General features: G+C 39.0%; 1 protein-coding gene across 1 annotated transcript; it reads left to right on the top strand.

Moving 5' to 3' along the window:
• Positions 1-342: 342 nt before the first annotated feature.
• LOC141350445 (cholesterol 24-hydroxylase-like) lies at positions 343-12360 on the top strand. Its single transcript, XM_073855566.1, has 15 exons — positions 343-597; positions 713-790; positions 3542-3623; positions 3704-3777; positions 5159-5245; positions 5325-5463; positions 5609-5722; positions 5808-5964; positions 6054-6125; positions 6193-6275; positions 6394-6468; positions 8771-8881; positions 8980-9068; positions 11865-11931; positions 12024-12360. Exons 1-15 carry the CDS (start codon positions 449-451, stop codon positions 12174-12176), a joined length of 1530 nt encoding a protein of 509 aa, XP_073711667.1. The 5' UTR covers positions 343-448; the 3' UTR covers positions 12177-12360.
• Positions 12361-14375: the final 2015 nt, after the last annotated feature.

Genomic DNA, 14375 nt, shown 5'->3' with positions numbered 1-14375 from the left:
CTAGAAATTTTAAGTTAAATGTGCTATTAAACTTTATAAACTTTTTGTCTTCATTTTTATGCTTTTTTGCTTTTAAAATGTCCTATTTAAAATTTTATGAAAATAAACTTAAGATGTTATATTATTAACAGCTAAAATAACAATATTTAATTAAGCAGCATGACTATTATATATTACAGATTACAATACCGCACAAATATCACTGTATTATGTGGGTGGAGGGCGATGAGGAGCCACATTATTTTATTCAGTGGCCCAAAATTCGCTACGGCCCGGGCTGGACGATTACCACCCTCTGTCGTCCAAACCCCTTCCAAACAATGTTTAGATACCCGGAAATACGGGAGACCTGTTACACAAGTCTCAAATATTTCAGTCTCCTGTATAAAAGTTTCCTGTTCGTGATAGACGAGACGTACTGTAAGCGCACCGGACTCTCAACGCGATCATGACGCTTCTTCATGAGATCACAGGATGGCTCACATCTCTTATGTTTTACGTGCTCTGTGTTGCTTTAATCGCATTTGTTGCATATTGTCTGTATGTTAGACATGTTCATCAGAAATATGATCATATACCTGGACCTCCAAGGGATAAGTATGAAATGTTATAAATGCACGATTGTATTTTGGAAGATATTGCAAATATCTTTATTTGTCTGTCTGTTAAAAATCTTCAAAGATAAACTAACATTAAACGGCATTCTCTGTAGTTTTTTCCTGGGACATACGCCAACTTTTGTCAAAGCAATGAAATCGGACGAGATTGTACACGATGTATTTCTGAACTGGTAAGCCTAAAGCTTTTCACTTCTGTTTTGTTCGTACTTATAGAAATATTGTGTTATATTGAACTTGATCCTCGAAAATGCACGTCCACTTGGCGTAATGCATGTTGCACAATGTTTTGGTTATTTTCCATTTTTCATGACAGGACTGTCGCGGATTAACTGTGTACAAAGGTGATAGTTAAAAGGTGGAGTTAATATCTAGATTTACCGCTGGTCAAAGGTCAATTATGATACAAAAATGCGTTAATTTTATACAAATAGGTTGGTAACACTTTCCAATAAGGTTATTTGTTACCAATTAGTTAATGCATTATCTATGAACTAACAATGATCAATACTTCTAAAGCACTTATTTATTTACTAATACATTTATAAAATCAAGCGTTGTATACGTAACTGTTAACATTAATGAATGCACCATGAATAACTGTATTGACATTAACTAACATTAATGCTTGAATTAATACAGAAATGTTGAGAAACAATATTGTTAGTTAGTGATTTCAATGCAATTAAATAAATAATAATAAAACATGTAGACTATAGCCTACAACATAACATTAAGATCTGCTTACGCTGCATGAGATGTTTCTTTTTATTCCCTGTTTTAAAGTGTTATTTATCACAGCCAATCACAGACGTCACGTGACTGTTGAGCGAGTTTCATTGAAGCAGGGGTTTTCAAACCTGTCCTGGACGACCACTAGTACTGCACATTTTGCATGTTTCCCTTTTGTGACACACCTCATTCAGTTACCTCACACACCCAGTTCAGGTCTTGCATGAGCTGAAGATTTAAACCAGGTGTGTCTAATGAGGGAGACATGCAAATTGTACTAGTGGTCCTCCAGGACAGGATTGAAAACCCTGCATTAAAGGATTAGTCAGTTTTCTTAAAAAAAATCCAGATATTTTACTCACCATCATTTCATCCAAAATTTTATTGTCTTTCTTTGTTCAGTCGAGAAGAGATTATGTTTTTTGAGAAAAACATCCAGGAATTTTCTCCTTTTAATGGACTTTAATGGACCCCAACTCGTAACAGTCTTAATGCAGTTTACAATTGCAGTTTCAAAGGACTCTAAACGATCCCAAAAGAGGCATAAGGGTCTTATATAGTGAAAAGTTGTCATTTTTGGCAAAAAAATAAAAACATGCACTTTTAAACAACAACTTCTCGTCTATCTCCGGTTTTCTGACGCGCCAGTGCGACCTCGCGTAATTGCGTAGTGATGTAGAAAGGTCACGTGTTACATAAAACGCACATTTGTGGACCATTTTAAACAATAAACTGACACAAAGACATTAATTAGTATCATTCCACATACAACAACGTTGGAACGGTCCTCTTTCTCCACATTTGTAACCACTGGGACATAGTTTCGCAAACATCATCCGTGACCTCTTGACGTGATGACGTTTTGCGTGAGGTCGCGCTGGCGCATCACAGGACCGGAATTTGCCCCTGTCCCAAATGGCACACTCCGGACTTGTGGTCCTCCTCAGAGTCCACACTCTGATGACATAATGTAGTGCAGACTTTATGGACCTTTGATGCGAGTCCACGTGGGTGCACCAGAGTCGTATTTTGGGACAGACTTGAGGATTAAGCCGGAAATAGGTAGAGAAGTTTCCTGTCAGTGTGAACTCCTCCATTTCGTCGTCTGATTGGTCTGATTGCTCTTTCGCAAGGACTTCTGAGTTGGTAAAGATCGCATCAAGGGGCAAAGGAGGCGCTGATGAGCACACTTCAAAGCGTAAAAATGACAGATGGGACACCCTACGGACTCGTAGACTAAGCGAGCACGCGCAAATTAAGGCCACGAGACCGAAAGGCCACATGAAGTGTGCCATTTGGGACAGGACCTTAGACGAGAAGTTGTGGTTTAAACGTGCATATTTTTCTTGTCAAAAATGACAAACGTTTCACTGGATAAGACCCTTATGCCTCGTTTGGGATCGTGAGAGTCCTTTGAAACTCCATTGAAAAAAACTGTTAAGTGTTCAGTTAAGTGTTAAGTGTTGGGGTCCATTAAAATGAGAAAAATCCTGGAATGTTTTCCTCAAAAACATAATTTCTTCTCGATTGAACAAAGAAAGACATCAACATTTTGGATGACATGGTGGTGAGTAAATTATCTGAAATTTTTCTCTTTTTGTTTGTATAGTCTGTAAGTATATGGCATATAAAAGGTTGTGATGTGGATTATGATTACAGTATGAAGGTGTGCACCCTTAAAAAAATGGTTCATGACCGGCTGCTGCGTATCAATAGAATTTATGTTTGTATTTGGCATGCTGTTTATGACCTTTTTATGTGCATATTTACGCACTTTTTTGAGGTATGGATATTATTAGCAGCTTGGTGCATATAAAATGCACGTTTCGTGTGCATATTGTATACACTTAACCTACACCACTTAACTTAATCAAGGGGTTGGTGCGTTTCACTTTAAGGTAACTTTTGTGTATAAATAGCACTTAATACTAGGAGATTTTGTTTTCCTGATACTGTATTTGTGCCAGGCAGAAAGTAGTTCTACTTATTTATTATTTTCTTTTATATATATATATATAACTAAGACTGAATATTGAAGAGAAAGCAATAAGAGCCCATTATAAATGTGAACCCCTTCAATAATTTTAAAAATGCATCTCAGGTGGTGAAACCTCAAGAAGCTGCCTGATAAAATTTTGCAAAGGAAAAACTGGAATGTCTTCTTAACATGTGCTTGTATTTCTGTTTTAAAGGGCAGAAGAATATGGTCCTGTGTATAGACTTAACAGCTTTCACTTTGTTGTGATTGTGATTTATTGCCAAGAGGCTACAAAGGTATACATTTAACCTCATTTTGTTAACAGTTAGTAGCAAAAAAACTCGAATCAAAATCTCTATTACCCTCTTTATTGCAGACAATCCTGATGTCACCTAAGTATCCCAAGGATCCCTTTGTCTACAAACGGCTTTTTAACTTGTTTGGGAAAAGGTGAGCTTTATCTTTTGCTGGGTTATTCAAGATAAATTTATTGAAAATGGTAAGCAGGAACTTTACAATAAAATAAAGGGGGGAAAATATAGGGGAGCCAAGTACCCCATTATGCCTGACATCATATCAGATTGTAGGGTTCACTGCTTATGCTGTTCATGAGCTGCTGCTCACTTATTAAAACAATATGGCTATCTTTGGGATTAAATTAATTTCTTTTCATGTGTTTGAAAAATTGACAGGCACCAGTAACTTCATATTTATTGGATGTTTGTCTCTAACTTAAAGGGCCATTTCATCGATAGGAACATTAATCTTTATTGAAAGTGGGTCATATCTGTAGTTAAAATGTAACATAAATTTAGAATTTTGTGCCTATTTGACTAAACTACAACTTCCACAATGCACCACAATGCACAGCTCTGCAAGCCACTCCCATTAATCGGAACACGGCTCAGATATGCTATTGTGAACATAAATGCCACGTTAGTAAAACAAAGAAAATAGCCACCACCACTGTGTCTGACTGACACCAATCATGACTTACTTTTAAACATGATGTTACATTGTGTTACACACAATACCACTCTGGTCTGGTGTGTAGCAAAGTCTTATTCAAACAGTAACGTGAGGTGTCAGATCCACAGTACAAATGTCTTTTCAAGTACTTAAAAAGGGTATGCATATTAAATGTTTATTAAGTTTAACCAATTTTCTTTTTGACTCTTGTTTACTGTAATTACATCTGTGTTATATCAGCCTCATTGCTCTCACAATATAGACATATAAAACACCGCTCAGATATGCTATTGTGTATATAAATGCCACCTTAGTATAACAAAGAAAATAGAAACACTTACTTTAGTCAGACATTCGTTTATCCCTGCATCCTCCACACAAACGCGTCCCCCACACAATATCTCCACAGACGCGCTGGCTCAATGCTTACGCTGGTAAGCCAAAACACGTCTTTGAAATAAACGTGTCCGGAAACATTCACAAAACAAATGTTCATATCCTGGTCTGATGCAGAAATGTTTTACCGAAAGCACTAACAACGCGAGAGTACAGCGACTAATAGTCTGTCCAAGCTCATATACTCGTAAGCCGAAACATGTCTGGGAAATAAACACGTCCAAACACGCGCAAAGTTGCTCTCTTGCCTGGAAACATTCACCAAAAAGCACAAAGCGAGAGTACAGCGACTAATAGTCCGTCCAAGCTCATATGCCTGTAAGCCAAAACACGTCTGTGAAATAAACACGTCTGTGAAATAAACACGTCTGTGAAATAAACATATTATCTATGACTTTCAGATTGAATTTGACTGTACTATGGGTTTTACTTGGACTTATAAAACATATTATTTAAATCTCCTCAGGTTCCTGGGAAATGGTCTGGTGACGGCTGCGGATCATGATGTCTGGTACAGGCAGCGGCGCATCATGGATCCGGCCTTTAGCAGCTCGTAAGACATTTGTAAGACATCTGTAAGAGATTGAAATGCTCTGCTTGTGCTATACAGCTGATGATATGTTATTCATCAGATACCTGCGAGGTCTGTTGGGCACGTTTAATGAGATGTCAGAACGCCTCATGGACAAACTGGAGGAAAACGCTGATGGGAAAACTCCTGTTGTCATGCATGATCTGGTCAACTGTGTCACACTCGATGTCATTACAAAGGTTTCAAAACACCTTTCCTCTAATCCACTTCTGTCCCCTTCTCCTGCTTAATTACATTCAGACAAACAGCACTGACTGAATATTTAAAACACCAAAGAAAAGGACAAATGTCATGTTTAGTACTTTATTGTCTCTTTATCCACAGGTGGCTTTTGGTGTTGATTTGAATTTGTTGAATTACACTGACTCCCCCTTCCAGAATGCAATAGAGCTGTGTTTAAAGGGCATGGTGTTTTATCTCAGGGATCCTTTTTATAGGGTAAGAGATTTTAATATTATATCCTTTTGTCATGGGTCAGCGTAACATAATCTGATTAGAAACTTTTGCCTTTGTGAAACTTCAGCTCAACCCTAAAAACTGGAAGATGGTACAACAGATTAAAGATGCCGCTGAACTCTTACGTAGAACCGGAGAGAAATGGATACAAGACAGGAAGACAGCAGTGGAAAATGGTGAAGATGTTCCCAAAGACATTCTCTCTCAAATCCTCAAGACAGCAGGTATGAGAGTCTTCACTGACTGAGACATTGAATGACTTTTTATTCAACAATACATAGACATCTTCTGTAACACTTTGTTTTTGCTGTAGAGGAGGAAAAAGCTAACAATTCAGAAGATCATGAGCTAATGCTGGACAATTTTGTCACTTTCTTTATCGCAGGTGAGTTATCATTGTTTTTAGTGTCTGGAAACTTAAAGCAATATTAACTGATACTTATTTTTTGCAGGCCAAGAGACAACAGCCAATCAACTCTCATTTGCAATCATGGAATTGGGGCGACACCCTGAGATATACAAACGGGCTAAAGCATATTAAGGAAATTTACATTTTTTGTAATATTGTTCCAGTGTGAATTCTTGTAATGAATAATTACCCTCATCAAGCTGTGGTAATAGTTAGATTTTCTTTCTTTCCCAGGGCTAAAGCAGAAGTGGACGAAGTCCTTGGGACAAAAAGGGAAATTGTAAATGAAGACCTTGGAAAACTCTGTTACTTGTCTCAGGTTGGTCCATTGACAGGCACAATATTTAAAGTACTCAAAAGAATAATTGAATAATTGAATGGCCTTAATGGCATCCTAGGTGTATGATTTGAATGGACCCAAATTCATTGGGGAGTCAAAGTTTCAATTGCCATTCATAAACAATGCTCTGGCCTTTTCTACACACATTTATATAATTACGCACTGCCAGAAAATAGTCCCCTTGGTTACTTTCAATAGCAGGGGACTATTTTCAGGCACTGTGTATGTCACTACACCTGCTACAGCCATGGTACATGAGCAAAGTCCTTGATTATTACACCAGTTTGAGAGTATAGTTCCTAACCATATCTGCCTAGAAAACTGCAGCTTTTAATTTTCTGTCAGCCTTCGTACGCGATGTAACTACAGAAGAGTCAAGTTTTAAACAGGAAAAATATTGAAACTCTTTGGTAATTTTTTAGTGCGAAGCTAATGGTCTAATCAGATTCAATGGATTGTGCCAAGCTATGCTAAAAGTGGTAGCGCCAGACCTGGAGATCAGCTGAATAGATTTCAAATAGTGATGAGCGAGTCACTCGAAACTCGGATCATTTAACCCGATCCCAAAAATGACTCGAGAACCATGAGTCCTTAGTGACCATTAACCCGAGTCAGTTGAGTCCTCTCAGATTTTGCATTAAAAATGAAAAATTGTATCAAATACAAAGCTCTTCAAATGTTTACAACAGAATTACAACAAATAACTCTACATAAGCTGCCATAGGTTCTATAACTTGCAACAACGAGTTAATTTACATCACCAAATGTCGACTGGGGGTACCAAGTGAACCAAAAGCTGCTATTCCGGATCATAATTTCCTGCAGCTCCGAGTCCGAGTACAAAGGGATGCGTGCGCGCGACAATAAGTTTGTCGGCGGCTCGGGGATTCACACAGAGAGTGACTCATAGAGCTTGAATCCTGAACTAGGAGAAACGAGCCTTGCTCGTGTTATTAACCCACTGACTTATGTAGGCTTATCTTTTGCAATATTTGACTGGCACAATGTTTTGGGTAGAAGCTGCAAGTTTAAACATTTTAAATACGAGGACTGCTGCAGCAGTGCTGTTGGAAAGATCCGCCAACGACGGACATACACGGCTCCTCTTGTTGACTGAGTCACAGAGTGACGTGAGTGGTTCACTCACAGGACCCGTGCAGGAGCGGGCGGCTCTGTCTGGGACTTACTCACAAGATCATGTTCTTGCGCGGATGATTGACTGTGTGGCTGCATTAACGGAAGCCTATCGTGGATCTTGTAAGTCAATCTGAAACAGGACACGTTCCTCTCACGTCCAAAGTCAACAAAGCCTGACATCTTCTAAACGTGGTGTTGATATATTTGTTGTTATGAAATGAAACTAAACACACCGAACTTTTACAATTATGTTATTGATAATGTTACCACGGACATGCATGTTTTTTATGAGTTCCTCAGGTCACATGAGCCCTTTTTTGCTAGCAGAGGAGTCGTAGACTCGTAGCTGCATGCATGATCTGAGTTGCTTGGTTGGCATTAGTATGACTTAGCAATTGGAATTGGGAGATTTTGACCAAGACTCAAATGACTCGAGTGACTCGCACAACCCAGATCATATTAGTGAGTGACTCAGAATAACCCGAATCCTTAAAAAGATCCGGGTTGACCATCACTAATTTCAAAATGGTAAGACTCAAATGTTTAACTCTAGGGGAGCTGAAAAATGAGCATATTTTCAAAAAAAGTGAAATTTCCTTTTAATGTATGTCTTTTGAAGTAAAACAATACGTTGTTGAGAGAAAGCGATTCGTATTTTGAGCGTATTTTGCGATAATGTCTCGTTTGAATGTAAACACATTTAGATAAAAAATGGCAGCATGACGGCTCCCTGTCGGTATGTAAGATGATTATTGTTTTTTATCTAGATGTGTTTACAGTTAAATTATTGGGTAATTTTCGTTGTAGCCACTGGTGTAGTGGGCAGCCCTTGACATGTAGTGCAGACGGGATTTGGGTGACCTGAGTTCGTATCCCGGCTTAGTGTCCTTTGCCGGTCCTGTTCCCCTCTCTCCACCCTGTACTTTCCTGTCCTCTCTGTACATTACTGTCTGTCTATTAAAGGCAAAATATATATATATATATATATATATATATATATATATATATATATATATATATATATATATATATATATATATATATATATATATATATATATATATATGGTCATTTTCATTGATTCTTTTAAGTTAGGAGCTTGTCAGTGTGTTAATATGGTGTTATTTGTTCAATAATGTCATAGGTGTTGAAGGAAACCCTGCGACTGTACCCCACTGCTCCAGGAACATCTCGCTGGCTGCCTGAGGACATGATTATTAATGGATTTAAAATCCCAGGAGGATGTGCTGCTCTTGTGAGTGTTCTTCACAATCCTACAGACAACTAATACTGTTAGAGAATGTGGCTTTAATCTTTATAACTGTTTTTAATTACTGTTGACTTTTTTAACAGTTTAGTTCCTATGTCTCTGGAAGAATGGAAAAGTTTTTTAAAGATCCACTGACGTTTGATCCTGAAAGATTTGATGTGAATGCCCCAAAGTAAGTAGTCAGTCCCATTTTGTCCTCTTGGATTTAGATCTCAAGGGAACTTCTGTCTGCAATGTTTCTGCTGTTATGAATAATTTATTTATTCTTGCATTTGGCCTATTTAGTTAATATATAATATATATTTAGTTATATTTAGGCACCATTTTGATGGGCGGCCTTTAACATCTATTTTCACTGACCTGTCACAAGGTCTCGTAGATGTGTTTTGGTTAAGTCTCTCCTCACAGGTCTGTGACAGCCCCTCTTGTTTCCTCATTAATGATCTATTTATTGTTTTTTTACCTGCTGCCTTTGGTTACCCTAATTGTTTGCTCCCTGTTTATTACCCTTATGTTTGCAGTCTTATGTTAGGCCATTGTTCTTTGTAGTTATGATTGTTGTAAGTAGAGTTCAAGATATAGCAATATATATATTGTTTTACTACCTTGTAAATTTTTATTTCATATTAATCCTGTTGGCTGTTTATGAGCTTGTGTGAGCCTGTTTTTGAATTTATTCAAGTTGGTCATGAGGCGGTCTGCCAACAGACAATGCAGCTCTTAAGGGCCTTGCTGTCATGGTTCTGCCATCTTGTCCTTTGTTTTATCTAGTCTTGTGGCAGAACCATGACAGACCCATGTTTTGTGTGAGAGCACTGGCTTTGTTTATTCCTAGCCATGTGCTCTCAGTCTCGTCTCTTGACCCCGCCCCCTTGTTTCCTCATTAATTATCCCATTATTGTTTGATTCCTGTCACCTGTTGCCCTCATTAGTTCTTCTCTATTTAAGATCCTTGTGTTTGTTGTCCTGTGCTTGTGCATTGTTACTAGTGATGCAAAGTCCGATTCATTTCCGCGAACCGGCTCATTTCGGACAGTTCGGCTCATTGAACCGGTTCAAAAAGCCGATTCACCGGTTCCTGACGTCATCAAGAAATGACACCACTTCGCATTTACTGTATCAATGAAACATTCAAATAAAGTCGTTTGTGTCAACACATTAAAACATTTAAAAAAACGTTGTTTTTGTGAAGGCATATAGCTGATTTATTGCCTTTCATTCACAAGAAGTTAATAATGTTTGTGGTCACAGTTTCAATCGCGGATGATAAATAATAAATGCCAGATACAACTGACCAGTTTTGACAAGCCTACAACTTGAATAAGATTCCTAAAAGTGATGTACAATTGCGGATGTGTAAGTATAAATAATAAATACAGTTGTGTGTTAAACTCATGGTCTTCCTTAAACAACTACAATATGATTTGCATGCACAATAAATCGTACCAAAACTAAAGCTTTTTAATAAACAAGCATATCAAGAAACTAATAAAAAAGAAGCTTATTCGCACTTCAGGCTCATTCAAATCCTCGATAATTCACACGCAGTGTCAGCAACTCATCCGTCAGAATCGTCGGCAATCCTCGCCTCGGCAATCATCGACAAAAATCGTCCGGTTCTTGAGTCCGACGTGCTATTTCGGCTGTGCGTCTTGCGTCATCAACCCGGAACCTATGCCCAAAACTTACGTTTGATTCAGTTCGATTTGTGAACCGGTTCGACCGGTTACTTCCTGAGAACCGGCTCAAAAGAACGATTCGTTCAAGAACCTAACATCACTAATTGTTACCATACCTGTGAGTACTGTGTTCTGCTGTCAAGTCAAGTCTAGTGTTATCTATATCAAGTGTTTAGTCTAGTTTATTGTTAAGTGTCATCCTGTTTAGTGTTTCAGTGTAGATTTGTATCTTGTTCTGTTTAGTGTCCACTCCATCTGTTTTAGCATCTTGTTTATGTTGTTTTGCCCCCTCGTGGGTTTTGTTTTCTGTTTTTTCATTAATAAATATCCTTAGTTAACCCTTTGTTGTCTGCAATTGGGTTCATTCCATACATCCACATAACACTTGCTCTGTCCCTGGTGGTAGCAGATGGTCTGGGGTTTAATGAGGCGGCACTTAAGGACTTTTTTAACACCTGCTTCAATGTGACCCTCAACACATGGGAGATAGTGATGTACCATCTGAAGTGGAGCCTCCTGAGGGGGATGCCTACTTATTTTCAAATAAACACACGTGTAACAGTATATTGGATCCAGAGTTTGGTCTTAAGGTCTTAAAGGGGAAGTAACCTAATATTGTTCCTGTTGTCACTCCTGATAATTAAACTTAAAAGTTGAATAAAACACTTTTCTACCTTTAACTCTTTCCCTGCCATTAACGAGTCATCTCGTCAATTAAGAGAAAATGCTTACCTGCCAATAACGAGAATTTCCGGCTTTCCGCAATATCGCTATTATCCGCCACTTCCGCAACTTATACAACCCGGAAGTAACACCTCACATGAAAATGAAAGAACTCTGTGTGTGTTTTAAAAGATCGTTCTGCATCTGATCTCTATTTTCCTTTGCAAAAATGAATAATCTTATTATTGTTTCACACCTTTTACCTGCTGCCCTATTGTTACCATTATTGTCCCCCATTAAGATCCCTGTATTGGTGTGTGTGTGTGTTGGACCATTGTCTGTTGTGATTGTGGTCTTTGTAAGTAGAGTTCAAGTGTAGTAATGTCAACTGAAAGTGTAGTTTAATGTACTTTGTCTTAGATTCACCTTGTTGTACTCGTGAGATTTTTATTAGTCTTGTTGGCTGTTTTTGATTCTGTTAAAGAAATGTTGTTTAAGAAGCTGTCTGCATTTGGGGTTTGTATGTCCTAACCCTGTCATCCATGTTTTGTTAAACATATTTTAACAGTGATGTTATCAACATAACACCTTACTGCTGTTGATAATGATTTGCCTTCTTTTTTAAGGCCTTATTACTGCTATTACCCGTTTGCACTGGGACCACGATCCTGTCTAGGGCAGGTTTTCTCACAGGTAATAAAATAAAAAGAAACATTTAAACTTTTTGTATCTTCTCCATGACAAAATTTGCATATATGTGTAAATGACAACCCATTGTGTTACAGATGGAGGCAAAAGTGGTGCTTGCTAAACTTCTTCAGAGATTTGAGTTTAGTCTGGTTCCTGGACAGTCTTTTGACATTAAAGACACGGGAACACTACGGCCCCTAAGTGGAGTTATTTGCAACATTAAACACTGCACACAGGATGTGTTCTAGGTCCAGGCCTACCTATGTTCTAGACCTCATGTGCACTTTTTTTGATCAAATATTAACCTAAAAGGAGTTTTAAAGGATGTGTTTTAATGTTTTTTTAAGTTTTTATTTTACTCCTGAAGTGTAATTATACTAATATAATATATATTGCCCAAAAAACGTACAAAATAAAAAATTATTTACCCTGTTTTTTATCTTCTGACTAATGTTTTTTTGTGTGTTTCCCATTTAAGAACTTTGGCTTTCTTTGATGTACACGACCCTTCTTTGACAGCCTATTGTTCAGTACATGTTGCTGGATAACTTCAGTTTCACTGTCAATCGTTCATGGTGGCTGTCAACCTTTCAAATGGTCTTTTTAGGTCCTCCTGTGGTGAAAATCACATTTTTTCTTGTCTAGTGAAGGCGTTCATGCTGCAGAGGAGGTGTTAGATATCGCTAGCGGTAAATCACTTATAACCTCCGGGTCCCATCCAGAGACCACACATGGAGGTGCCACACGTCGGGATGCCGGTGCCATAATGTGCCCCCTCCTTGAGAAGGAAGGTCCTTCCTCAGGGGAATTTGCCAGGGAGGGGCTGTCGCAAGGATTGTGAGTTCTGGGAACCAATTCCTGGTGGTCCAATACGGTGCAACTAGTAGAATGTGCTCCTCGTCCTTCCTGAATTTGCATAGTGTCTGTGCGAGAAGGCTCACTGGGGGAAACAAATATTTGTGCAGACCCTGCTAACAGTAATGTGCCAGTTCATCCACACAGAGTGTTTCCTCGGTTAATGAATAAAACAGGTGACAATGGGTTGTCTTTAGAGAAGCTAACAGATTTATCTTTGCTCTGCCAAAACGTTTCCAAACAAGCTAAACCAACGTGGGTGGAGTCGCCAGGATGTGAATGGCACGAAGAGACTTCTGATTCTTCAGGCTCCAGATGAGGAGATTACAGGTGAGATGCGACAGGTAAAGAGAGCGTAAAACCGCCTTGGCAATTAATGTACACAACAGTCGCAGTGTTGTCGGTGCAAACTAATACATGTTTGCTTCGGAGCTCATTCCTTAAACAAACGAGAGCAAGATATACAGCCCACAACTCGAGGCATTTTATATGCCAGTGCAGCTTGGGTGATGTCCAGACCCCCGAAGCTGCGAGCCCACCGTACGTTGCCCCCCATCCTGTGGGAGAGGCATCTGTGCATACAATGGCATGCCTGGAGACCCGTCTCAGTGGTACACTTGTCCTGAGAAATGACGGGTCTAACCAATTTAATTCAATTCAATTTTATTTATATAGCGCTTTTTACAAGTGTTAATTGTTGCAAAGCAGCTTTACATGAGAATATGTAGCTGAGAACACAGAAAATCAATAGATAATATAAGAAGTAGAGATAGCGGCTAAGGTTAAACAGTACAAGCGAGCATATTAATAATGTAACGTATACAGTAAAGTGCTAAGTTAAGCCAAAGTTGGCTGACTCTCCCTGGGACGAAAACCCCCTAGGAAAAAACCCAATGGGAAAAACTCCTAGAAGGACAAAAACCCTTAGAAGGAATTAATATATAATTATATATATATAGATACGGTAGGGATAGGAGGCGGGTAAGCGGATTAAACTGGTTTAGCCGGTGGTCGTTGGTCGGGCATCAGCTGGACATCACGTTGAAGGACAGCCAGTAGGTCAGTGGTGCGATGACCTTCACAGCAACAGGAACTGGATCTGTTTGTTTCATTGTCCTCGGGGTCGAGGACGAGACAGGGAGACAAAAACAGAGTTCTATTAGCGTAGGGGCCGTTCGCATGTAATGCAAGTGTCATACATCATAGTGGTTTAAGTCAGCTCGGTTCCAGACAGGCTAACTATTGTCGTAAAGTGTAAAGTAACCACAGGGTAAATGTGAGACGGCATGCTGGTGTAACTGTTACCTGGTGCAACCCACGCTCTCCTTTGGACTCGATTGTGAAGCCAACACTGAAGCCGTCTCATATGGAGCAGCCCGAGTGGTGTCACAGCCACTGTTGCAGCCATATGCCCCAGGAGTCTCTAAAGTTGTTCACTGGGACCGCGTTCTTGCATTTGAATGTGTTCAATCAAGTCAGTATTGACTGTACATGCGCTTCTGTTAGACGTGGTGTCAGTTTGACCGAGTCCAGTTCCATACTGGGCAAAAAGAGATCCTCTGCGTAGGACAAAGTTTGCTCTTCTCCCACTT

Source organism: Misgurnus anguillicaudatus, chromosome 18 (genome assembly GCF_027580225.2).
Source record: "Misgurnus anguillicaudatus chromosome 18, ASM2758022v2, whole genome shotgun sequence".
NCBI classification, from domain to species: Eukaryota; Metazoa; Chordata; class Actinopteri; order Cypriniformes; family Cobitidae; genus Misgurnus; species Misgurnus anguillicaudatus.
The sequence above is the reverse complement of the archived record's forward strand: the minus strand, read 5'-3'. Positions and strand labels throughout refer to the sequence as shown.